This window comes from Rhinolophus sinicus, linkage group LG03 (assembly GCF_036562045.2).
Source record: "Rhinolophus sinicus isolate RSC01 linkage group LG03, ASM3656204v1, whole genome shotgun sequence".
Taxonomy (NCBI): domain Eukaryota; kingdom Metazoa; phylum Chordata; class Mammalia; order Chiroptera; family Rhinolophidae; genus Rhinolophus; species Rhinolophus sinicus.
In genome coordinates, this window is record NC_133753.1 from 136,778,576 (window position 1) to 136,805,791 (window position 27,216).

Below are 27,216 nucleotides of genomic sequence, written 5' to 3' on the forward strand. Positions count from 1 at the left end.
ATTTGTTTGTTGCTCAGTCCTGGCAGTTTCACATGAATCCGTTTGAATTGCCAAACATTTACACCCTTTGTACAGTGCATACCTGACTTTCACAGTGACTTACTGCATTTATTAGCCTGGCAAAGAGGCCTCATACCTATTTGATTTGGTTGTATAAACAAATTCTTCCTGACTGGCGTTGGAAAACAGGCTACTGTCTATGAAAATGTTTGTGGGTATGCCAATTATTCATAACTGGGAACTTCTCAAAGAACTGCACTGAACCAATAAAAAAAAGCTGATGATTTAGTATCTCGGTTGATGAGGCAGTGCGATTCAGAATCCAAGATAAGATCTCAGGTCTTCAGACTTTTGCAATTCGAACTAAAACTTCTGTAGAAAGGAAGATGCTGAGCTCATAGGTAGAGAGTTCTATCTTTTCAACTAACAAAAAAAGGACAGATTCAGCTGACGGTGTGACTGTGCAGAAGAGCTTTAATAAAAGAAATGAACAACATTTTTCTGTAAAATGGAGAGGTGCATTTTATATTTGGAATAAAAAATAAATTTACAATTAAAGTACATATTCGACTTTAATACAGAAGATATTTTTCTGCACCTTTTAGATGGAGAAAGTTATATATTATTTCTGTACTACATGATCTGATATAAAGGCAATATGTATGATTCTATTCTCTTTACTGATTATGAACTCCCGATTTTTATATGCATTGCATAAAGGCCTTTATTCTGACATAGCATCCAGCTATGTAGTTTAGTCAGTTGCAGCAAAGATACTTGATTAGAAGACCCAGAAATGCGCTACAAATTACTTAAAGTAATAGAAGGCAGAGAAATATCTTTTCCATGAGAAAGATTCTGAATCTGTGATTTAGAAACCCTTGGCATTAGAAATTTAAAGTGCTTTTTTCTTAACCATGACCAACTGTTTCCTTTTGATGTGCACTTTTTATCTAAGGAAAATGATATAATTAGGGTCTAAGGAGTTAAAATTGCCATATAGTTTCAGATGTCTAATTCACTTTCTGATTTTTTTTTTTTTTTTAATCTGGAAGGACAGTGTTAGCAGAGTGGTTCAGAGCATGAGTTTTTGGTATTAGAACAGTCTGGATCCTATTTCAGCTACTTCCTTGCTGAAGCAAGTTATTCAACCTCTCTAATCTTCATGTTCCACATCTGTATTACTAGGATAAGCGTAATTATGTCTTTGTTTTTTTGTGTAAAATTAATGAGGCCATGTCTGTGCTCCATCAGTGTTAGCTGTTTTCAGTTGGTTGCAAGTAACAAAAAACACAATTCAAATTGACTAAAATTATAAAGGGAATTCATTGGCCCATATAACTGGAAAATCAAGTGGTTAACTAAGTGGGTCAATCAAGTCTGAAGACTCTAAGGTATTTCTGTCTCTCCATACAGCCTTCCCCAGTGTTAGCTTTATCCCCCTCGTGAACCCAGCATGGCTACCAGCTCTCCCACAGCTGGCTGCAGGTTTCCTCATTCTCCTCCAGGAGGAATGAGTGAGCCCGTTTGTTCCAGCATTCTCAACCAAGTCCAAAGATTTACCCTGATTGAAAGAGCTTAGGTCACATTCCAACCCTGAACCAGTCGTGGTGGTCGGGGGGTTGGATTGGCCTAATCTTTGTGACATTCTCCACCTTTGAGCTGAGGAACTAGTCAGCTTCCCTCAACCACACTGATAATCAAGAGGAAATTGAGGACTATCAGGAAGGGGAAGGGGAGAGACACCTGCTTGGAAGGTAATCAATACATGTCACCATGTTGATCACAGTTATCCAGGCACCAAGGAGAGGGTTGTCCATTGCCCAGGCAGGAAGTATCCGTGGCCTTGAGTGGACTCAGGGAACACTTGACTCCCCAAAACCTTCTTAAAATTGCTGTTAAAAATAGAGTACTTTCAGGGAATTAAAATAGCACACAACTTTCTTGCCAAGATGAACAGTATATGTTTCTATAATAAGTCAAAGCTTTCCTAGGATAAATATCTATTAGTGAGAAACATTTGACTATTTTAGATTATCAGCTAATGCTAAACTATGAGAAAGTTTTAAAAAATTACAAGTGACACCTGATGTTATTATTTATTAATATGATAGCACTCAAGTTTTGAAAGTTTAGAAAATCTTTTTTTTTTTTTCAGGGTGTACTGAGAAAACTTAAGCTGTTATTCACTTTGCTCTAGCAGTGTGTTTGGAACATGAAGAATGTCAGTTACTAGAATGATATAAGCCAAACATGTATTTTTATTGTGTTTACTTAGCTACTACAGTCAACTCTTGATCTACAATTTCTAGGATTTACAATTCATCCATAACAGACCCTGCTTTAACATTTATTAATCCAAAAATTTTATTTATGTGTAGAAATCCCTTATACAATAACTCTCTATGACAAAATTGTGTAGCGAGAAAATACAATTAACAAGCCTCCTGTGGTGTGATATTTTAGAATTCGAAATCTCACAAAGAAGTATACAAGCATATTTCAAAAGTAAATAGAAATGTATTTTTGATTTCTTGTCTTTTATTATGCATGCCTCAGCCTACAGCCCTCTCATCCACTGTAAGAATAATTGTGAATGACACACTTTCCTCATAAAATTGCGCTCAGGTGAGAGCATATCAATTTATGGGTGAAGGATTCTGAGGATTTGTGAAAATAGAGAAATCTCAATATTTATCTCTGACAAGTGACTTCCTACAACTGCTCAGACTTTTCTTCTTTAAAGCACACTCTTTGTGAGTATGTCTTAAATTCTCATCTAGATACTAATCTGTCTTTCACACCATCTAGTTTATGTTCTTATCTATAATTAGACTGTCGTTTTAAGAATACAAAGACAGGATCGAAGTATTACATGTTTAACATAGGATACTAAGTGTTTCACATAGATTATTTTACTTAATCTTCACAATAGCTCTATCAGGTAGGTACCATTTTTATCACCATTTTTTAAGGTCAGAAGCTATACTAAGTAATGGAGCCAAAATTTAAAGCAAAAGAATCTGAATAGACTCTGCAGTTAAGATGTTTATAGCAGCACACTACTCGCAAATCATTTTAATTAAACCTAATTGTGTAACTATATCCCTTAAATACATCATCACCCATAGGTTTTCTGGTCTGTAAAATGGGGGAAGGGAAAGGGCATGGTGAGGTAGGTTAAGTTAATTTATCACTAATATGCCTTCTGTGAAGTATATCATTATGCTTACTAAGCAAAGGCAAGTTAGAATAGTTGCCACCTACCAAATACTAGGTTATTTACTCAAAAAAATTAACTGTGCATAAACTTTTAAAAATCAGACTTTTCATTTTAGAATATTTTTACGTTTATAGAAAAGTTATGAAGATGGATAATTTTCATATACCCCACACCCGTTTCCCTTATTAACATCTTGCATTAGTATGGTACATTTGTCCCAACTAAGGAACCAGTATTGTTATATTAACTAAAGTCCTTACTTTATTCAGATCTTCAGTTTTCATTTAAGGCCCTTTTTGTTGTTCCAGGATCTCATCCAGATACCACATTTCATTTAGTTTTCATGTCTTCTTAGGCAGCTCATGGCTGTGACAGTTTTTCAGGCAATTGTTTTTGATAACCTTGACAATTTGAGTAGTACTGGTCAGATATTTTATAGAATGTCCTTCAATTTGGGGTTTTTTCTCTTATTTTCTCGTGGTTAGGCAGAGGTTCTGTGTTTTAGAAGGAAGACCACAGAGGTAAAGTGCCATTCTCATCGCAAACTTACTAAGGGAACATACTATCAACATGACTTAGCCACACTGACTTTAACTCTCGTCACCTGGTTGAGGTAGTATTTGTCAGGTTTCTCCACACTGGCCTCTGTGGAAGGAAGTCTCTACGTCCAACCCACACTTAAGAGGTGAGGAGTTCTGCTTGGCTTCCTTGAGCAGTATCTACATAAACTATTTGGAATTCTTCTCTAACATAGACTTGTCTGTTCTCCCCCATTTATTTACTTATTTATTTATTCAATTATTTATTCAAATCATTTATTTAACATCAGTATGGAATCATGAATATTTTATACTTTGGGTTTGAATTCAATACTATGTTATTTATCTTGTTGCTCAAAAACTCTTAACTCTACCAGAGTTGGTAAGGATGGTACATTATACCTTATGCCTTTTCCTGACAAATCTTTTCTTCTTGGAGTTGTTGTTGTTGTTGTTGTTGTTTCTGTGAGCTCTAAACTTTTTTATGCATTTTGGTTTTCTTAGGGGAGAAAAAGTGAGCAAAAGGTCAGAAAAGTTAATACAAACAAAAATCTATCATTCTCTCAGGTCTGACAAATACTATTGTGGTAAAATAGTAAGAATAACATTCATTAAGTAACATAATAATACTGAATGCAGAAAAGTCAACCCAAGCATTATTTACTTTCTAATCTCTGATTAACCGTTGGTGAACACTGGCAGCAGTATATGCATAATATATATTATAATTTGAAAAAAGCAGGAAGAACCTGCTTTGCATTTGTAAATCACTTGCCTCTTTTCAAAACACTTTAAATTACATTTCTTTTTTTCAATTTGGACAAGTCTGTGTTTTAAAGAAGAGGAAAATGAGGACCTTGGAGCTCAAAAAACTTTCCTTCTGCCTCAGGGCAATTTAATAGTACAACTTGGCCTTTTGACAGGTCTTTTGTTTTGACTGCTGTAATCTCTCCTCTATTTTATAATATTTCTCCTCATCACCTGCCTCCGAATAACTACTTATGTTTAAATAATTTCTTACATTTACAAAACACTTTTACATATTTTACATTTACAAAACACTTTTACATATTCATAATCAAAACAGTCCTTTATAAGGTATTTATTACCCCATTTTAAAGATTAGAAAACAAAAGTGCAGAGGGGATAGTATTTGGGGCCGAAGTGAAATAGTTGATATCATGCCTGCCCTTTCATCATTAGAATTTGCCTCTTGTAACATAAAGGCTGATTACAGGGTCTAATTCTAAAAGGAAGTGATCCATGTACATAGGGATTGAGAAAAGAGAATTTTATTTGCTTTACTTTGGCTCATGTTATTTTATGTACTGTATGTGTAGGTGGAAGGGTTACCAGTGGTAATGAAGTGATGTTGCACAGAACAGTCAATTTAGCACATGAGCCAAGGGTGAGTAATCTGTGTTGCAGGAGCCCCAGAAAAGACAGGCTGGGAATACTGATTTCGTGTTTCTTCCAGCAGCAGTTAAATATTGCCATTTAGTGGGCCTGAGAATTTATTGGCTCATTTTGTTTGGTTTGGTCTATTGCAAAATCAAAATCCCAGAATTAAACCCAGTGTTGTAGTTTGGTTCCAAAACAAACTATAGCAAAGCTTTGATATAACCAGATCAGACTTTCCTGCTTAGTTTATCTTTCTGGTTAAGTGAAGACTAACTTATTGAATACTATAACCATGCCTCCCAGTTTACCTGAGACAGCTGTGTTTATGCCTGTTTATGCCATGCCATTATTAACAGCACTCCCTTTCACTCTCCAGAGCATCCCAATTTGAATGATAAATTATCTGGGTATCCTAATCATAAGCTGTTTTTCCCAGTTCTTGTTGAAAATATTCATAAAAACACAAAGTTTTCCTCACTTAGTAACTGCAGAGCATTGACCTTATTTGACCTCTGGGTGAGCGAGGTCACAGGGGGCATCTGTGTGTGACCGTCAATGATCAGTGCCCAGCACCGTGGAGGAAGACATGGGAGGCATGGGGCAATTTCTGTGTGTTGGCAGCCTCACTGTGCACACTTGCTCCCATATCACTGTCCACTGACTGCGTACGGATTTCCTGAGTTTATCTAGCGGCTTTCTTGTTTCTATGCTTCTTTTGCTTATTCTTGTTGCTCTTCTAGTGTCAGTCTCTATTCTGTTGTAAGAGCCAAGGCCTCCCTCCATCTGTCTCATACAAGGTCAAAGGAGGTAAGAAGGTGAATGGGGATAGCATAGACATCCAAGATCACAGAGCCCGGTGCAGCCAGCCCTCGGGTCCAGAGCTGTTGTGCAGAGTTATATAACTCTATATGGGCCATCTTGCCCTCTCCAGTCTCTGTATTATGATCCTTTGGCGTTAGCAGCCACTTTTAACTTTTTATTCTCTCTGAACTTGGTCCAAATAACCTTTGCCTAAGTAAAGGAAACAACCTTTTTCTAAGTAAAAACCTGTCACTGACCAGCCTATTCATTGTCTGCCCTTATTTCAGATACCCACCTCTAGTCTAATCAGCTATAAACAAGGGTCAAGGAAATTAAGTTTACGTAGAATCAAGCATACGCTGTTCTTTCAGGTGGGGCTGTGTATTGGTCAGGCACTGTGATTGACGTACCTAGTCAGGTATGCCCATTGGTTGCCATGGATTTTCACCATTCTGTGTGGTTTCAGTTTTCAAAGTCATTTAGTCAGTTGACCCCTAACTAATCATGACGTTCACTTGACAAAATTGATCCCTGGGTTCCATTGAACTCTATCTCAGTGGCTTTTGAATTCTGTTTTTGAAAATTAAGTTTTAAAAACCTTTGATTTCTATTTGATAGAGATTTCACTGTGCAAATATTTTCAATGTCATAGAAACTAGGAGAGATGACTAACTAGAAACTGATAATGACTAAGTAGAAATCCTCAGTGATACCTCTTGGTATCTTTGACGAGGTTGTTAAATTTTAGAAGTTTAAAATGTAAAAGCTTTTATGAAATTTTAACTTTAAGTGGTTTTTATTGATAGATAAAGTTAGAGCTGCACTGAGCATGGCCTGAGTGTATGAAACACACAAGGAATAGCTTAACCAATCTATAATCTACTGTGCATGGCAATATTAAGAGCACCCAAGAAAATCTCACAATGCAGACACACTTCTCTCTCCCTGAGCACTGCTATACTAACTCTACTTCCGATTGATAATAAGGATCAACCACCCCCGCTAAATGAGTAACCACATTTTTTTGCTTGTAATGAGAACCTCAAAACGGCCAGGTGGTGCTCTCAAGTTTGCATTTATCAGCACCATTATGTCTTCTGGTGGAAACTTTCCTCACTTAGGTAAAAAGGCCTCCTCAGCAGCAGAGCTCAAAGTCACAGGGACCCTCATATTGATTCCTACACATATTCCCCAGGTGTTTCATGGTGTAAATAAGAAATGTATGGACATTCTTTGTGTAGAAGCCTTCTTGAAAACTTGCTTTTATAAGTGGCACAATGGGTCAAGCTAGGCTGCATATTGAAATTACTTAGGATCTGTAAGAAAAATTACTAATACCAGGGTCCCACCCCCAGTGTTACTGGGTGCCTAGACAAAGCCCTCAAGGTTGGGAACTGCTAGTCTGTATAAAATGACTGAAAGAAGGGTTAGGCATGAGGAAACTGGACATCACCATGCCTGGTAACTGCTGCAGTTCAAGCAAGCCGATAACAGTAGAGGAAGGACTTCTGTAAAAATGGTGTCTTGGTGGAGTGGAAGATGGGGAAACTCTGGTCATGATAATGTTCCAAGTGCTTCCTTTCAAATTCTCAGACTCTGTCTCTCTCCCAGGTTTTGTTTGTTTTTTGTTTTTGACTTTCCCATCGATGACCTAATAAGGCTGTGAATTTCACTGATGTTGTAATTTATAACTTCAGATATTACATCTGCTTTTTGGCCTCAACAGTCCCAAAACTTTGAGTGTTGTTGTAGAAACCTCCCTAATCCTCTAACTAGGCCTAGAACTCTGAATTTAAAATTTTGAACTTATCATTTCCTTTACATTCCCACCAAAGATGTACAAGGATTACCTCTTTTCCATATCCTCACTAGCATTTATCTTTTATTTTTTAATAATATCCATCATAATAGGCTTGAGATAATATCTCACTGTGGTTTTGATTTGCATTTTTCTGATGATTAGTGATGCTGAGCATCTTTTCACATACCTGTTGACCTTTTGTATGTTTTCTTTGGAGAAATGTTTATTCAGGACCTTTGCCCATGTTTTAATGTGTTTGTTTGGGGCTTTTTTTTTTTTTTTTTTTTTTTGCTATTGAGTAGTATGAGTTACTTACATACTTTGGATGTTAACCCCTTATCATGTATATTGTTTACAAATATTTTCTGCTATTTCATAATTAAAATGCCTTTTCATTTTGTTGATTGTTTCATCTGCTGTGCAGAGCTTTTTTTTTTGCTTTTTTTTATTAGTTTCAAGTATAAAAAACAATGTAATAGTTAGACATTTACACCCCTCACAAGGTGATAATCCCCCTCCCCCCAATCTAGTACCCCTCTGACATCGTATATATGTTACAATCCCATTGACTCTACTCCCTATGCTGTACTCCACATCCCGTGACTATATATATATATATTAAATTATAGTTGACATTCATTGTTATTCAGCTTCAGCTTCAGGTGTACAGTGCCGTGGTCAGGCATCTAGTGCAGAGCTTTTTTTTGTACATTTGATGTAGCAACATTTGTCTATATTTGTTACCTGTGCTTTTGGTGGCATATCCAAAAATTCATTACTAAGACCAATGTCAAGGAGCTTTTCCCCTGTTTTCTTCCAGGAGTTTTATGACTTCAGGTATTATGTTTAAGTCTATAATCCATTTTGAGTTCATTTTTGCATGTGGTGTAAGCTAAGGGTCTAATTTCATTCTTTTCCATGTGGATATTCAGTTTTACCAACGCTGTTTATTAAAGAGTCTATCCTTTCTCCACTTTGTATTCTTGGTGTCCTTATAGAACATTAGTTGACCATATGCGTGTGGGTTTATTTCTGCGCCCCTTATTCCATTAGTCTATGTGTTTGTTTTTATGCCACTGCCATACTGTTCTCATCATATAGCTTTGTAATATGCTTGGAAATTAGGAAATTTGATGCCTCCAGCTTTGTTCTTCTTTCTCAAGATTGCTTTGGCTATTCAGGGTCTTTTATGACATCATATAATCCAACAATTCCACTTCTAAGTATTTATGAAAATGAATTTAAATCATGATCTTGAAAAAATACGTGCACTTCCTTGTTCCTTGCAGTATTATTCACAGTAGCCACAGTATGGAAACAACCTGAAAGTCTATTGATGGATGAATGGATAAAGAAAATTGGGTATATAGATACAATGTAATATTATTCAGTGTTAAAAAAGAAGGAAAATCTGCCATTTTTAGCAACATGGATGGACCTGGAGAACATTATGCTAAGTGAAATAAACCCAGTATGACAAATACTGTATTATCTCACTTATATGTAGAATCTAAAATGTCAAACTCATAGAAGCAGAGAATGAAACGGTGGCTACCAGAGGCTGTGGAAGGGAAAAAAGAGAGGTAATGGTCAAAGGATGCAAAGTTTCAGTTATGCAGGATGAATTAGTTCTGGAGATCTATATAGCAGAGCCTGTAGCTAACAATGTTGATTATATAATTAAAATTTTACAGGAGGGTAGATCTCATGTTAAGTGTTCTTACCACACACAAAAAAGTGATGATAATAATAATAAAGGGAGGCAGAGGAAACGTTGCAAAGTGCTGGATATGTTTGCGGCCTTGACAGTGGTGATGATTTCACAGGCATATACTTATCCCCAAACTCAGCGAGTTGTATACAGTAATTATGTACAACTTTTTACTTATCTATCATACCTCAATAAAGTAGTTAAAAAATAGCAGCATACATATAAGTGTGGGGCATAGTGTTTCAGGAGAGGAACGGACTATTTGAAGTTCTAATAAAAGTCACTAAATAAGTGCTAAATTTGAAAAAACATGAAAGATTTAAAACGGCAAAGTTTGTATTAGAGCTGCATGTGTGCCTAGCAACTCACATACATCTTTCCTGGTACATCTTTATGTTTGAGAACTTTAATAAATATTAATAAAATGATACTTTACAATAAAAAATTATATTTCTAGTGTCCCTCCATAATTGGCCTGCTGGTGTTCTTCTTGGAACCGTTTCAGTGAGCTGAGGAGAGATGTCTCTTTACATGTACTTCAGTTCTTGACTTTCTTCTTTTATACAGTTGTGGGTACCCTTGGAACTTGACACAGTGGTGGCCTGGAACTTGCTCCTCCTCTCATGTCTGCTTTGTGCTACTGGCATTAGTATTGTTTCAGGAGCTCAGCTCAAACTTCTGAGTGACTCATCAATTCATTTCCCGTATCTTGTCAGTTGACAAATTCAACTGATTGAATCTCCTCAATATCTCTCCAATACATCTTGTATTTCCATTACCACTGACTAGGTGAGGCCCTTGTGACTTAAACTGGACTGTTATAAAACCTTTTAAATATTTTTTATGTCCACAGGATTGCTCTATTCTCTTGCATCCTACCGAGAGAAAAGGCTCAGTTTTGTTTATCTCTGTGTTCTAAGCGCTCAGTCCAGAACAGGAAAGATGAAAGATAGGCAATAAATGTGTGCTAAATGAGGCCTAGTGATATTTCTTCTCTCTGCAGAAGCCTGTGATGATTTTCTGCTGTCCACAGGCGGACCTCTCCTCCGCCTGACGTCGCTGTACATCTGTCATCCTTTCCACCTTGCTCCTCACACATTCCCATGATGCACCCGCTCGTGGCCACTCATCATTGGGCTCCCATTAATTTTTCTATCATCCCTTATTTCAAATCTTCACTTGTCAAAGTCCTACTCATATTTTCACACCTTGCTCCATTGTCGTCTCTATGAGACCACCTCAGATTCTTCTCCCATAATAATTGGGCTTTCCAGCTCTCTCAAGGACTTAATAGCACAGGCTATCTTTAATTATGGTGTTTGAGTGGACAGGGTTTCATTTTAAGTGCCAATTTTGATCAATTGGTAATGACAGCCTAGAGCACCGTATAGACAAGGATGCTAAGACTATATGGAGGTTCCTTATGAAAGAAGGTGCTAAAACGGATTAGATGCCATATTGGGCACAGGATAAGAGAGAGAACAAACTGTCCATGGAGAAGCCAACTTTGTTATAGATCCCCATGTATGCACTTACTCAGTTATATCATGTGCCCTTAAAGATATCTTTCTATCGTCATAGCCTCTATCACAACTTGTGTTTGGTTTGATCCTTAACCACTCTAGTCCCAATTTTAGAAGTTTACAATCCAAAATGGCAAGTATGACATATATGCTAGAATGTGATAATAGACACAATAAGTATATAAAGTGCTCATGAAATGGTCCTTGAAGAGTAGGTAGGAAGACATGGAGAACAATAGGTGGAAGGCAGCATATATCCAAAGGAAATTAAATCAGTATCTTGGAGAAGTATCTGCACTCATACATTCATTACAGTATTATTTCACAAGAGCCAAGATACGGAAACAACCTAAATGACTGTCATCAATGAATGGACATAAAACATGTCACACACACACACACACACACACACACACACACACACACATGCATACACACATACTGGAATATTATTCAGGCTTTAAAAAGCCAATAACTGTAAGTCCAATGAGGTTGTCTCTTAACAAAGTATTAAATTCTAAAACAGTGAAAGTGAAACATCTAGTATAGTTGAAATTACCTTTGAAAATTCCTTAAGTTGCCCATGTAGTGTATTTTTTAAATATAAAATCAGGTACTCAATACATTATTCACTCTAAACTTCAAGAAGCACTGCAATAGAGCAATGAAGCTACAAAAAAGTACAGACATCTGAGCATTCGAACTTGTCTGCCTTTTAGATACCTATCAAAACGCTAGCAGAGGATGCACAGTGGGTAGAAAATTTCTCCTTTCCTGTAGATTTTTAGAAAGTAGTAAATCTGTCTACATTTACTATTTATTAATGGATTTGTTTATTTTGAAACAATATATATAAAGAAAACTAAGAAAAGCTTGGAACATACTTGGAGTTTAAGAAATGTTTGCTGGATTTGAATTTAAATCTTGCTTATTAATTAGACCCATGTACAAACTGTTCTTGAAAAGTTATTTAGAAGACCTTGGTTGGCTTTCTATTTTTCCAGATTGGCGTCTTCCATGTGGCCCAGTGAACAGCTATCACTCTCTTGCCATTTACACTATTTTCGAGACACCTTATCATAGTTCTGGAAATGTGTATTGAAGGAAGATCACATTTTTTGCCCACCAAAATTGAAAATTAATAACATCCTGTGCTGGCTAGGATATGGGAAATAGGCATTCTTTTTTTAAATTTTTTATTGGGGAAGGGGAACAGCACTTTATTGGGGAACAGTGTATACTTCCAGGACTTTTTTACAAGTCAAGTTGTTGTCCTTTCAATCTTAGTTGTGGAGGGTGCCGTTCAGCTTCAAGTTGGTTGTTCTTTCAGTCTTAGTTGTGGAGGGCGCAGCTCAGCTCCAGGTCCAGTTGCCATTGCTTGTTGCAGGGAGCGGAGCCCACCATCCCTTGCAGGACTCGAGGAATTGAACTGGCAACCTTGTGGTTGAGAGCCCACTGGCCCATGTGGGAATTGAACCGGCAGCCTTCGGAGTTAGGAGCATGGAGCTCTAACCGCCTGAGCCACCGGGCCAGCCCTGCGAAATAGGCACTCTTGTAACATTTGATAGGATGTGAACTATTTAAACCTTTTTGGAAAAATTCATGTTCTAAGAAATAAAAACACAGGTCCTTGTAGTGGCAAATATTGACACAAACTCATGTTCATCAATAGGGAAATAATTGAAGAAATTATGATTTTCCCACAATATAGAAGATAATATACCTCCAAAAAAAAAGACTAGATAAATCTGTACGTGTTGATTAGAAAAATGCCTGTGATATTTTTCTTAAATAAATTGTGAAATAATAGACAAAATATAATATTCTCTTGGTTAACAGCAAACAAGAACTGAAAACTCAACCACAAAAAATAAACCTGTATGAGTGTGTATTTGTTTGTATAATACCTTCAAAAGTGTGGAATGATATATCCTAAGTTTTATAGTTTGGTAAAAACAAGGAGTTGAGACAATGGGATGTTTAAGGGAAAAGCAAGGTGATCACTTGACCTTTTACTCCTCTGTTGTTTGAAGGCCTGATTTCAAATTAGTGGAATAGGAAGAAAATGACAGCTTCGGGATGCAATATGGAAATGGAGTGGATGGGATGTGACAACTCTTTGGATGTGGTGGAGAGGATAGTAAAGAAATCAAGGCTAGCTCATCAATTGCTAGCCTGAGCGACTGGGGGAATGATGCTATCATTCATAAAAATAGAGATATCCTAAGAAGAAGTGAATTCTTTTTTCATTGTTACCAAAGAAAGATGAAGAGTTTGGGTTATCAGTCAAAGTTGTGCTGTTTCTTATTTTAAATGATAATTGCTCTTAGAGGAAAGCTTCTTATCTTGGTCTTGAAATCGCAAAAAAATGCTATTTTATTGTTGTATTTCATGAAATTATAGAACTAAAACAGCCAGACTGCTGTATAAAATGTTGTCTTATCCATGTATACTATTCTAAAACAAAATAACATTTTTTAATTGGAAAATTTATAGGAATTTAAAATCATCTCAAACATATAAAGAAAAATAAGCACTCCTGCTCTATTCGAAGTAGCAGAAAGCAATCTCACCTGTACAATTTTTACTGTATGTTTCTTTTGTGTTGTTTTAATATAGTTATTCCTCTGCAAGTGCATTTGTAACTCAATGCCTAGTAAATTGAGAAAGTATATCCTTGCTAAAGATGTTTTGTAAAGGTAGTTTTACAGAGAATTTTAGATCTAGAAATAACTTGTGCACTTTTATTGCATAGAAAGCAGGATTAGAAATTTAGTTTCATTGTCAATGTGTTTCTTGCAGATATTGTCAAAATGCTGTGTGAATTGATTTCTTTATGTTGGGGTTGACATAGAAGTACGTAACCCATCAGTATGAGCCCTTTTGTAGGAGTCAACAAAGTCACCTGAATAAATCATTTTAATTTTCAACTTAGTTATGTGTAAATCAACTGTTCTTATATACCTTTATTTTCCATTCACCATTGATTGTATTTTTATTTCAGACACTATCCTATGTTAGTCTTTCTTAGTTGAATTATGTGAGGCTTTCCATGGGAAATGTTTTTCATATTTCTAATTTGAGTTGAAACGGGAATTCCTGTGACTGCCATGTTTTTATTTTGAGTCTAAAGGATTTCATGAATTTCAAAAGCTTCAGAGAATCAGGTGATTATGATGTGTGAATTCACAAGCTGATGTATTTTATTGACTAATTCTTATAGTTTAAGTTAAGCTACATATGGTCTCTCACTGGAGGAGCGAGAAGAGAGATAATACATTTAATATTTTGTATGTTTCTTTTTTCCAGAAAATAAATACTTCTGGAACCAGTAATGCAGATGTCCCTTTGGCTGATCCCGGAATGTACCAATTGGACATTACATTAAGAAGGGGTCAGAGTTTAGCTGCTCGAGATCGAGGAGGTAAGATCCTAAGAACACCATCACTTGGAAGCTTATTCTGTGTGTTTTTGACAAAATTTGTTTTTCTTATGGTTGCTTAAGTAAAAAATATATATATATAATGTATATTATAATATTATAACTTTTAGAAGGTTGGGTTCAACGATGTGGTTTGAAAAGTTATCTGACTCCTCTGATCACGGAGGAAGAGGTTATGATGCACGTTTGAAAACTCTGAGCCAGTTCCAACCCAGACAGCAAGGTCCCTACCAAACTGCTGACAAATTAGATTCTGCATCATATCTTATCTAGTAACACAATTGGTTAAGCAGGTGAGACACATATTTGAGGCCATATCAGAAGTCACCTTTTAGCAGACTTGTCATTCTTTTTGCTGCATTGATTTACTCAGTTGAATCTGCTAAAATTGCAGAAACCAGAACTAGTATCTCACCAAAACTTTGGAGATTCCAACAAGTGATTTTCTGAGGCTTGGTTGGACCTGACAGTAGTCTCATCGTGAATTAAACGGGCATTTGTAGGCCGTAATGAAGGAACGTGCAAGGCAAATACTCTTCAGTTCCTGGATTCCAAATCTCAAGGGGATTTCCTGATGAACTAACCTGGGCAACGTTGGGGATTCTTTGAATCCAGGGTAGAAGCAGGACCAGAGATAGACCCTAAACATACTGTGTAGTATCCTTTGCACATTTTGAAAGATCAACTATTCATAAGATGTGAAGAACTGAGGACCCTCAAGGTCCACAATCCCAGTGGAAGCTGAATTTGGTGTAACTCCTCCCACTCGGAAGAAAGAGAGTCCCTGCGCCTCTAATGCATTGTCAGAGAACCTGGAGAGTGCTCCTGGCATTACGTGAGCTTGTTTTTCTCCTCCGACCCTACTGTTATCCATACTTAGGGAGAGGAAGGAACCAAATTAGAACTATTGTTTGTAATTTTTATCTCCTGTCTCTACAAGAATAAAATGGAAAAAATAATATAATAATGTTGTTTTTTTCTTTAAGACTAGAAACTATACAAATAGTGGATTTCGTTTTTAAACAAAAACTAGTAAATATCAGAACATTCTTAATGAATGAAGGTGAGATTGGAAATGTAAGAATTTAAACACGTGGGGGAAATTTTCAAAATTAACCATCTGATTTACTAACTGGGGAGAAATGTTTATTGAATTGAACTGCTTGTCTCAAAAGAAGTTACAATTATATCAGAGAAAGGAAAAAATGCTATTAACATAGTTTTATCTATGTACCATATGTAGTTTTTAGAGGACTCTTAATTCTATTACATTACATCATTTGAGCTAGCACATAATTGAACTATGCCTCAGGAGAGCAAACTCTTAGTCGTGGATGTGCCCTCTCAGCAATAGTATGCATCCATTACTTACTGTAGCGTTGTTTGTAATTATAAAATACTCATGAATAGAATAAACCATAATACATTCAGATGGTGAGATACTACGCAGCTGTAAAATAAATAAGGAAAATCTTTAGGAATTGATATGGGAAGAGTTACAAGATATATTATTAGGTGAAAAGGCAAAGTGCAGAAGATTACTGACAGTATGCAGTGTTTCATGTCAGAAAGTAAGGAGTTAGAAAATTAGGCATTATCTTCTCGTTTGTTCAAAAGATATATTGGAAGTAAACTCCAGAAACTAATGTGATTGGTAACATTCATAATATGGTAAGAACAGGTGTCAAGAATGGGGGGATGGGAGTGGAGTAAAAGGAGTGAGGAGCAAGTGACATTTCTCTGAGTAAACCTTCTTGTATAGTTCTAATTCTTTAGCCATGGTGATATGTCAGCACCCCTATAAATAAAGGAATGAGCAAGTGAATATAGGTATAGATATAGACATATCTCTATATTTCTATAGCTCTATTTATCTATATCTACCTACCTACCTACCTACCAGGATGTGGCAGGAACACAAAAAGAACATAATTACAGCCACACCTCAGGGGAATGGGGAGTAAAACAACTAATTTAAGTGATTATGTAACACAGTGTTCGGATTAAACACTATAAAACTCAAGACAAAAAGAACTGTATATAAATAATGTACTCGATCTAGAGCATGAGTGTCAATTCTGAAACTACTTAATGTGTATATAAAACATGAGCAAATAAGTAAATATATTGTAGATAATGAGAACCAGGTTTCTTATTGTTGGCGAAAGAGGTTACAAATACACAACAGAGAAAACTAGAATGAACCTTGTGGTATTTAAGCGGTATCAGTATGAACTAATGGTTTTTAGTATTTATAGAGAGATGTATAACAATTAAAATGAATAGAGGTGTGTGTGTGTGTGTGTGTGTGTGTGTGTTTCCTAGATCCTATGCTGAGAGGCTTAGAAGCAATCACAAAGGTGTAATGACAAAGTAAGTAATGAACACACTAGGGCCCAGATCTTGGTTTCTAAATACAATTTCCCCAATAAAACGTAAGCAGGGCTCCTGGAGAAATGGTTGATTGCAGAACTGGGTCAGCAAAAGTACAAGATGAGCCTGGAACATTTTGCAATACCAGAAAGTAAGGAAGTATTCTTGATAGCAGAATGTCGGAATAACATCAGAACCAACTTAAAAGAGCTCCTAATGACCAAAGCTAGAACAATTTCAGCAACAAAATAAATAATGGCAAGAGTGCGTTCTAACCCATAGCATAATATAAATATCTATGAGTAATAATTGAATAAATTAATAAGTGGGGGAGAAGGCACAGCTTTTCCTTATGGTAGAATTCTAATGAACAAATATTAAAGGGAAAATAGAAATAAAAATCCACCTTTAAACAAACAATACAAGTAATAATTATTGCAGGCAAAAATCATCAATTGATACTAAAATTGTAGGTGTAAAATTATGATGAGAAGCAGAATATTTGCATTATTCCAAAGTATTTCCCCACAAGATACATATGAATTACCAAGGAGAAAATGATAAATTAACAGTGGAGAAACTAGAAGGCACCACATTTACCAAGTGATCAAAGTTAACTGCTGTCTCATCAGCAGTGATGATGAGACAGACAGACTTCATGGACCTACTGATATGATGTATATGATTTCTGTGGCATTTTTACCATAATACATAAAGTCAGTAGAAACATGAGAACATATCAGGCAAACTTCAGCAAGATACGATGCCAATTATCTGAGCAGAGTGGCAGCTACCCTTTGGACAGGGCATGTACAATCTTGGGCCACAATTTTGAGTCTGGATGATACCGTGCATGCACCACTGTCTTTCTTAAAGGAGCACATTCTTCTCTATAGATGTCTCTACCAAAAATAGGAATTGTTTTAAGGTAGAATGAGAGGATCGTGTTCTTAAGCAAAACAAGAGAGAAAAATATTACTTTTTGGAAGTGAAGAATATCCCAAAGTGTTTAAAATGGAAAATCCAATCCAGCTTCACTATCTTACTTACTTACCTAGCATTCATGAAGTTTTTATTGGGTAGATATGAGAAAAGAAATTTTAACAGAGGAGACAATCCGAGTTAAATTTGGGATTGATTAAAATTCATGTTAGACCCACCTATGAATAACACATGTTGAAGCATATGATTGTGTAGTCAGTATTGGATCACTTTAGATTTGCGAATTTATATACATATAATTTATATACACATAGGATAATTGGATGTAGATGGATAGTTTGAAGTGAGAAAACAAGTCAGGAAGCATTGCAGTCACTTGGGAGTATAGTTTTGAAGTCCTAAACTGGGATTACGGATGTGGAAATAGAGAAGGAAAGGAAAATACGGGAGATGGTTTAGGGGAATGTCCAGTAGCGTCTGAGATCAATTAGATAAGGAGTTCAAAAGAAACTACAGAGATTTTAAGGCTGATGGTGCCAGGGAGTCGTGTGGATTTAGGAAAAAGGTGAATGTAAGAAAAAAAAATTGTATTACTATTCGAATTAACAGAAATTCTACTCGTATCATTTATTACATTGATGTCCTCACCTACTGCCCAGAAAAACCAAAATGCCTGTGATCCCTATGTCCTATCCCATATCACCCTTGCACATAATAGTGGAACAGAAAAACTCATTTCCACCATTTCTAGAATGTTGTTTGAACTTTGCATCTCCAGAATCTTCCTTCATATATTATAGGCATGAAGTTGGGCTCAGCAATCCAAACTGGCCATCATTCTTCCATTTTTATAACCTGTTTTACAGAACAATAACCAGATGGCTTCTTGGAATGGTACTACCTTTTCCTAGGTTTTATTATCTCTTCTTTAAGTAGCCTGATAAACTGGAAAGATCTTGGGGAGTCTGACACACATAATTTCAAAGCCAAGCTCAACATTTTATTAGCTGTGTGACTTTGAGATGTGCAATCTCTGCTAGAATTGTAGGGTTCCAGATTTAGCAAATAAAAATACAGGCTGCATAATTAAATTTGAATTTCAGGTAAACAACATTAGCTTTTTAACTGAGTTCCTTATTTTACCTTGCGGTCCTGTGACAATTGTCATGATTAGGTATGATTAGAAAAATGCGACTTATATTTTAACTGGGTTGGACTTTTCAGGACTATATTATCATCTATCACATTTTAAAGTTCATATCTTTTTTTAAAATTAAAGTTTATTGGGGTAATTGTTAGTAAAGTTACATAGGTTTCAGGTGTACAATTCTGTAATATATCATCTATATATTACATTGTGTGTTCACCACCCAGAATCAGTTCTCCTTCCATCACCATATATTTGACTCCTTTTTCCTTCATCTACCACCTCCTCTCCCCCCTTACCCTCTGGTAACCACTAAACTATTGTCTTTGAGTGTTTGTTTCTTTGTTTGTCTTGTTCCTTTGTTGTTTTCAGTTTTATATCCCACATATGAGTGAAATCATATGGTTCTCTGCTTTTTCTGTCTGACTTATTTCACTGAGCATAATAATCTCAAGATCTATCCATGTTGTCACAAATGGTCCTATTTCATCTTTTCTCATGGCAGAATAGTATTCCATTGCGTATATATCCCACATCTTCCTTATCCAATCATCTATCAAAGGACACTTTGGTTGTTTCCATGTGTTGGCCACTGTAAATATAACTGCAGTGACATTGGAGCACATATGTCTTTACAGATAAATGTTTTCAGATTTTTGGGTAGATACCCAGGAGAGAGATTGCTGGGTCATACGGTAATTCTATTCTTAAGTTTTTTAGGAACCTCCACACTGTCTTCCTGACATGATAATTTGTATTGCTAGAAAAATAAGAACAATCTGCATAGATATGTCTGGTGAGAGCAATTCCTTGCTCTCTGATTTCTTGAAATTTATGTCATAGAGGATGTTTTCATTTCCTAGGACTGCCTTAACAAATCACCGCAAAGTTGGTGGCTTAAAACAACAGAAATTTATTATCTCACCATTCTGGGGATCCAGAGTCAAAAAATCAAGGTGTGATAGGGCAACACGCCCTCCAAAGGCTCTTGGAAAGAATTTATCTTTGCCTCTTCCAGCTTCTGGCGGCTCCAGGCATTCTTTGGTTTATGTCAGTATCGCTCGAATCTCCCTCCATCTTCTCATGGCACGCCCCTCTGTCTCCATGTCTCAAATCTCCCTCTCCTTTCTCTTGTAAAGACATCAGTCTTTGGATTTAGGGCCCTCCCTATATCCAGTATGATCTTATCTCAAGATTCTCAACGTAATTGCATCTACAAAAGCCCTGTTTCCAGGTAAGGTCACATTCACAGATACCGGGGGTTAGGACTAGATCACGTTTTTCGGAGAACCCATGTCAACCCACTGCAAAGGTCAATTGCTTCTCTTCAAATACTAGGACCAAGCTTAAATCATCAAAAACATGATCCATGTAAAGCAGTTTATCGTGATTCTGTTGATAATGGTGTTAGAAAGCCCTGGGTTGAGTAGAGAATCTCAATGAAACCACTCTGAAACTCCTAATGTCCACTCTGTGAGTCTGATGTGTCATTGCGAAAGGAAAGTTTCCAAGTGTTCTAAGAACAATGTTTCAGGTTGGAGTAGGAATTATAAAAACCTGGAGCCTGGGAAAAGATTTAAAACGTTATCCCCTGCCAAGCTTCACTTTTCTCACAGTTTAATGACACCTCACTTATACCAGCCAGATCTGAGAAAATGAATTGGAAAACTTTTTTTTCCCCAAAAATAAATTCAACTTGATAAAACTGAAACATATTCTGTGTTCTAAGTGTCAACAAGTTGGTTGGGGGGGGGCAGTCTGCCAGCGATTTTGTCATTAGAATGTAATTTATGAAAGCTCTTAGATATTCTCTGAGTGGTAAGGCATAGTAATATTTCTAGTACATACTGTGCATCAACATGTTATTTGGTGTTTACATATATTTCCTCTAATCGAAATAGGATTGGCCCTAAGAGCAGCTGCCACCTCAATACATTCACTTACTGTTTAGTGTTCAAGGTCCCTTTGGTTTTGACCCTGGGGAATTTCCTCTATGGTAGGACAGTCATATATCCTGGTTTGCCTGGGGGCAATTCTGTTTTTTACCTGTTGACTGCTGTAATTGTTGGCAGTGCTCCATTTTACTCTCAAAAAGGGTCCCAATTTCACAGACATAGTATATTCTGATGCTTTCTAGAGAAAAATCTTAATTCCATTAAAGTTGATCAGAATATTAAGCATTGTAAATGTTCCTTTTTCCCCCAGAAGGAGAATGCAACTTACATCATCAGAGAAAGGGTTGTTTCTGAGCTGGTTTGAGGGATTTTCTTGGAAGCCGCTTCTTTAGGTTTACACAGCCTTTAACAAGCTATTTTGATCAAGAAAAGGTCTGTCATGTTGCATTTTTGTGCAAGATTATGAATTGAATGTGTTGCTAGTAAATCATGTTTTGCGTTTCTTACAGATGGTGGAATCAGTTATAGACTTGTTTGACCCCGGTCAGACACAATTATTTATGTACATGTTAATGTTACTCCTTTCAACAGTTTCCTACCATTGGGAAATTTAAAAAAAAAAATCAAATAATCAAATCATATTTCCAGGAAACCAAAAAAAATCAGAGTGACTCAGTTTGAATGATAGCTGTTTCCCTTAGTTTATGATTGTAAGCTACACACACACACACACACACACACACACTTTCTTCTGTTTTTAATTTGTCTTATTTTCATAGATCTAAAAAGCATCACTCGTTAACACACAAAGATTCCCTTGTTGTATGTTGATTTAAGTCGATGCCATACAATTTCTAAACGCTCAGAATGAGCTTCTACCTGGAGATTTTATAAAAGACTTCATGACTGTACCATTGTCATAGGAAGCTTTCTGTTCTGGCCTTTATACTTTATTTATTCTGAGCCAGACCAAAAGGTGCAGTGGCTCTTCTCTAGGCTATCGGTCGCACTATATACGTGGACGGATTCCTAGCTTCAAAACTCCCAAGGTTTGCTCAGAGGTGCCATTCTTTACCAAATGTAAATCTCAAGCTCTGTAAACCATAGAGCAGGCACTGCACCCTTTTCCTGAAGAGACTTGTACTCTGAAAATGATGTTTCCACACATGAAATGCAGTCATAGCACACCTAATTCAATATTTACTTTTAAGTGTACTATGTCTTCTATTCTCATGGTTACACATTTGCTTTGCTTAGTTATACTTAGAAAGAAGGACCAATTTTTATCTAACCTTTGCATATAGCTACATTGCCATGAAAAGTGAAAGGACCCAGAAAAGGCAATGTGTACAATATCTGACACTGTTTCCAGCAGTTCATAGCCAAGGCCCATCAATACGCATCGTATTTCCTTCAGAATCTGCATAGACTTTGCCAGTGGTGGTTTCCTGGAAATATGATTTGATTATTTATAGATGAATTGGTTTTAGAATAAGTCTACTTTAATTCAGCATCTCTATTAACAAAGGATGGTTTTAAGCTTAACTCATTTTAGAAGTTCATCTCTGAGTTCCATTTATTAGGTGTTGTCCTTAAATTCATCTGAGGTTAATTAGCTTGTATTCATGGTTTTCCATATTTAGACTTCTTAAAAGATATGTTCCTTCTTGGTATAAGCACAAGGGAAATTATATGTGTTTCTGGATTTGGATGTTTTGTGCTGATAGGAAGACATAGTCACAGGAATTTAGCTCCATGTTCCCTGAAATTGGATCATATGAAGTATACAAAATTACATTTTCCATAAATTTTGAAAGTTCACTTGGGCATAGTATACCAATTAAGAATGGGTTCACATTTTTGGTACAACTGATATAGTCAAAACTATATAAGGTATAGGCCTATCAATTAAGATTATTTTAGGATAGGGCATTCATTCTGATTAGCACGAATTTAATCTCCTAAATTTGGGGTTAGAGAGAGAGAGCAAAAAGGACTAAAGGGATTCCATCATGTACCTATCATACAATAAACCATTAAAAATAATACCAACAAAACTCTGAAATAAATAACTGCAATTAGATATGTCTCTTCACTTCCACAAGGTCCTATTTTATTTATTTATTTATTTATTTATTTATTTATTTATTTATTTATTTATTTATTTGTGCTGCCTTGCATTAGCAATCTACTTTTATAAAGTCATCTGTCTTTGGACCAAAATAGTTCTGGAAATTCTGACTTTTAAGCACCCTGGCACAGTCGATCAAATATTGACTCAAGGTGGCAACTCAGTGTACATTTGAAAATCTGGGCCTATGAGTTTATTCTGCAGTCTCAATAGTCTTTTCCACCAAGGTCTGAGACTGACTTTCCTTGTAATTTTTTCAGAAAACACCATGTCTGGTCTGTAGCTAAAAGTAGGAACCTTTAGGCAAGCATGAGAGGAGAACTGGCAAACAAAATACATTTAGCTGTCTTTTTAGTGAAATTAACAAAACAATTTAAGTTATTTAATTTTTTTTCTATGATTAGGAGTATTAAGAATACTTAAGTCAACTTAAATAACTTTTTTACAATTATTTAATATTTATTTACCAAGTAATACTAACAATCTTTTTAAAAAGATTTTTATTAAAATATAGTTAACATACCATGTAATATGAGTTTCAGGTGTACACCATAGTTATTCAACATTTATGTACCTAAGAAGTGATCACCATGGTAAGTCTAGCAACCGTCTGACCCTGTACCACCCTAGTGCAATATTACTGCCTATGATCCCTATGCTGAACATTACGTCCCCAAGACTTACTAGTTTTATACCTGGAAATTTGAACCTCTTATTGCTCTTTACCTTTCCCCCTTTTAAAAAAATTTCAATTGTAGTTGACTTTCAATAGTATTTTACATTAATTTCCTGTGTACAGCATAGTGGTTAGACATTTTTATAATTTAATAAGTGATCCCCCTGACTAGTCTAGTACCCACCTGGCACTATACATAGTTACTACCATATTATCGACTATATTCCTTATGCTTTACTTTATATCCCCATGACCATTTTGTAACTACCAATTTGTACTTCTTAATGGCTTCACTTTTTTCACCCTGCCCCCCCCAGTCCCCTTCCTGTCTGTCATCCTGATAAATCTAGTACCCATCTGACACTGTACATAGTTATTACTCTATTATTGACTATATTACTTATGCTATACCCTGCATCCCTACTTTGTAACAACCAATTTGTACTTCTTAATCCAGTCCCCTTTTTCACCCATCCCCAAACCCCCTCCCATCTGGCAACCATCAAAATGTTTTCTGTATCAATTAATTTGTTTTTGTTTTGATTGCTTGTTTATTTTGTTCTTTAGATTCCATATATAAGTGAAATCACATTGCATCTGTCTTTCGCTGTCTGACATACTCCACTCAGCACAATACCCTCCAGGTCCATCCATGCCATCGCAGATGGGAAGAACCCATTCCCTTCCCTGGCCAAGCAATACTCCATTGTATATATGTACCACCTACTCTTTATTCATGCATCCATTCGGGGACACCCAGGTTGCCTTCATTTCTTGGCTATTGTAAACAACGCTGCAATGAAAGTATGGATGCAAACGTCCACTTGAAGTAGCATTTTGGGTTTCTTTGGAAAAAATTCCCTGAAGTGGGATTAGTGAGTCCTTCTATGTCTCTTGTTAGGCCCTTTGTTTTAAAGTCTGTTTTGTCTGCTATAAATATTGCTATCCCAGCCTTTTGTTTTTTTACATTTCAATTTTCATGAAATATCTTTTTCCATTCCTTTACTTTCAGTCTGAGTGTGTCTTTCAATCTGAAGGGAGTCTCTTGTAGGCAGCATATGTAAGGGTCTTGTTTTCTTATCAATTCAGCCACCCATTTTTTGATTGGAGCATTTAATCCATTTACATTGAAAGTAATTGTTTATAGAGATGTAGTTATTGCCATTTTATTGTTCATGTTTTTTTATTTATTTATCTTTTTCATCTTAAATAAGTCCCTCTAAGATTCCTTGTAATACTGGTTTGGTGTTGATGAACTCCATTAGCTTTTTCTTGTCTGGGAAGCTCTTTGTCTGTCCTTCGATTCTAAATGATAGCTTTGCTGGGTAGAGTAATCTTGGTTGTAGGTCCTTGCTTTTCATCACTTGGAGTATTTTGTGCTACTCCCTTCTGTTCTGCAAAGTGCCTGTTGAGACATCAGCTGATAGTCTTATGGGAGCTCCCTTGTAGGTAACTAACTGCTTCTTTCTTGTTGCTTTTGAGATTCTTTGTCTTTAACCTTTGGCATTTTAATTGTGATGTGAGTTTTGATCATTCTCCAGTGACACAGCAGATAGTCACATGAAACTCCTCAAATACAAAAGGGAGACCACAGAACCCCTCAGATCTAAAACATTCTCAGCAAACCTATGAAGCCATTCTGGGCTCCCCTTGCTGGTGCCTCTGATGTCTCCTAGATACCAAACTATCCCTCTAGTCTCACAGGCCTTCAGGCTTATTTCACTGCTCCCAGGCCTAAGGTTAAATAGCAAGAGGCCATAAAATCACAGAACAAGTGTCCTTTCAAATGGCATTAGATTTTGACATGAGGTAGCTCTGAACATGAGCTCAAATTACCATGTCTTTGAAAAGTCTAGTAGTTTGTTGGTCACAGTTGCTCTTAAAGAGGAAGGTCAAGTAAACACAAAGAATCCTGAGTGTTCTTGTGTTGTTTCTTGATCTAGAGGCTGACACATGCTTGACTTCAATGTTCCTATTGTTAACCTAAAAATAAGAGGCCAAAGTGAGAAGTAACAACTGTTTATTTGAGATCCAAAAGAAGTGCTATTCTGGAAGCATTGATTCAGGCACAAACCCAAGCAGTGTGATTAGGAGGTGAAGGCAAGGGGTATTTATGAGAAAGGGAAGGGAAATGATTACGTGTATAGAAGGAAGGCATTTCTATGGGTGTTAATAAACTAAGGAAGGAATTTCTGTGGATGCAGATAAGCTAACATAGTGATGCTAATTCTAAAGAATATCTTTAATTTTCAGTCCTGTAGTCATAACGTCTGCTTTCCTGTGGGCTTTGCAAGCAGTTGTTTAGAGTACAGTGCTGCTTTAGGGCCAGTTCAAAGGTTATGTTGCCTAGTTTTAACATTCTAAAGGTTTGAGGAGTAAGATATACAAGACAGTTCCTCTGGATGCCAGCTCTGACTCATTTTGGGGTGCCTCCATTTATATTATTTTTTTACACTATGAGGCAGGCTATCTCTGTAGATGCTCCAAGAATTGTGGAAAGAAAACATTTTAGTAAATATAGTTATGAACGTGTATCAGAAATGTATTGTAATCTCTTTCGCGAATGAAAAGGCCTCTTGTAGGCCAATTTAAAGATTCACTCCTAAGAACATTTTATTGATGCTTTTAATGTCTATATTCATTTTATCCTAGTAGTAAACATAAGGCTTCTAGATCAAAAATCTGACATTATTACTTAGAGTATTGGTTCCCCATGCCCCCCTTCTCTTCCTTTGGGGAGATTCAATAAGAACAGATGTCAGTGGCACATAACAGAGGGTCTGTACTGCAGGAGAGGAACCCCCAAATTATGAAATTTGTAGTTTCTGTAGAAACTGCTGTACAATAGCCCCTCCTCCACTCTTGAGAGTGAGAGAAAAAGAGCTTATCTTTCTAATGTAAGCAGATCCTCTCTTGAGAAAAGAGATTCCTAGATCTTTACATTTATTTGAAATGTAAACTCATGACTCTAAGCCTGTCAACCTTAGAATGTGGAAAAAAAAAATGGTTCTGGGGAAAAGGAGACGTTCTTTATCTTTATAGCGTGTAGTTCATCCTTTATTTTGCTCCAGCTATTTGTCTTGCCTTTCTGTTAACCATGGGGCATGTCCTTTGTGAATATGTGTAAATGCTCTACAATTATGATCTGGAGTGAAACTCTCTTCATAATTGAGGAATGACCAATTTGTCATTCACAAACATTTTTAAAATGTAGACTGCTGAGTTGTTCTGAATATTAGAGGATTACAGTTTTGTATCAAAATGTACTCAGAGACAACAACTACAAAATTATATATTTAAGCTTTTTGTTTTGAGGATGTTTTACCTACTGAAAGAAGATATCAGAGAATAATTTCTTGTTAAATTTAGAAAAGAATGAACAACGCTTTGTTCTTCATTATTAAAGAAAATATGTGAGTATAAATTATAAGAATAATGAAAATAGATGGCTTTTCCAAACAAAACAAGTGGATTCAAGTTTTAAAATCCTCAAATTTCAATTTTTTAAAGATGGTATCTTATTAGCAGTCTGTCATAGATGAAAAGACCATGTTTTTTAGTTTGGGTTCTCCAGAAACAGAGCCTGAAACAGGGATTTGAGCTACTTCAGG

At 36.2% G+C, this 27,216-nt stretch overlaps 1 protein-coding gene across 26 annotated transcripts in view; it reads left to right on the top strand.

Moving 5' to 3' along the window:
- The window catches only part of MCTP1 (multiple C2 and transmembrane domain containing 1), a 490,830-nt gene that overhangs the window by 202,182 nt on the left and 261,432 nt on the right, over positions 1–27,216 (top strand). For all 26 annotated transcript variants that reach the window (XM_074328730.1, XM_074328722.1, XM_074328714.1 and 23 more), the window contains one exon: positions 14,309–14,423. In XM_074328730.1, coding sequence (XP_074184831.1) covers positions 14,309–14,423 — 115 coding nt within the window. The remainder of the gene's footprint in view (positions 1–14,308; positions 14,424–27,216) is intronic.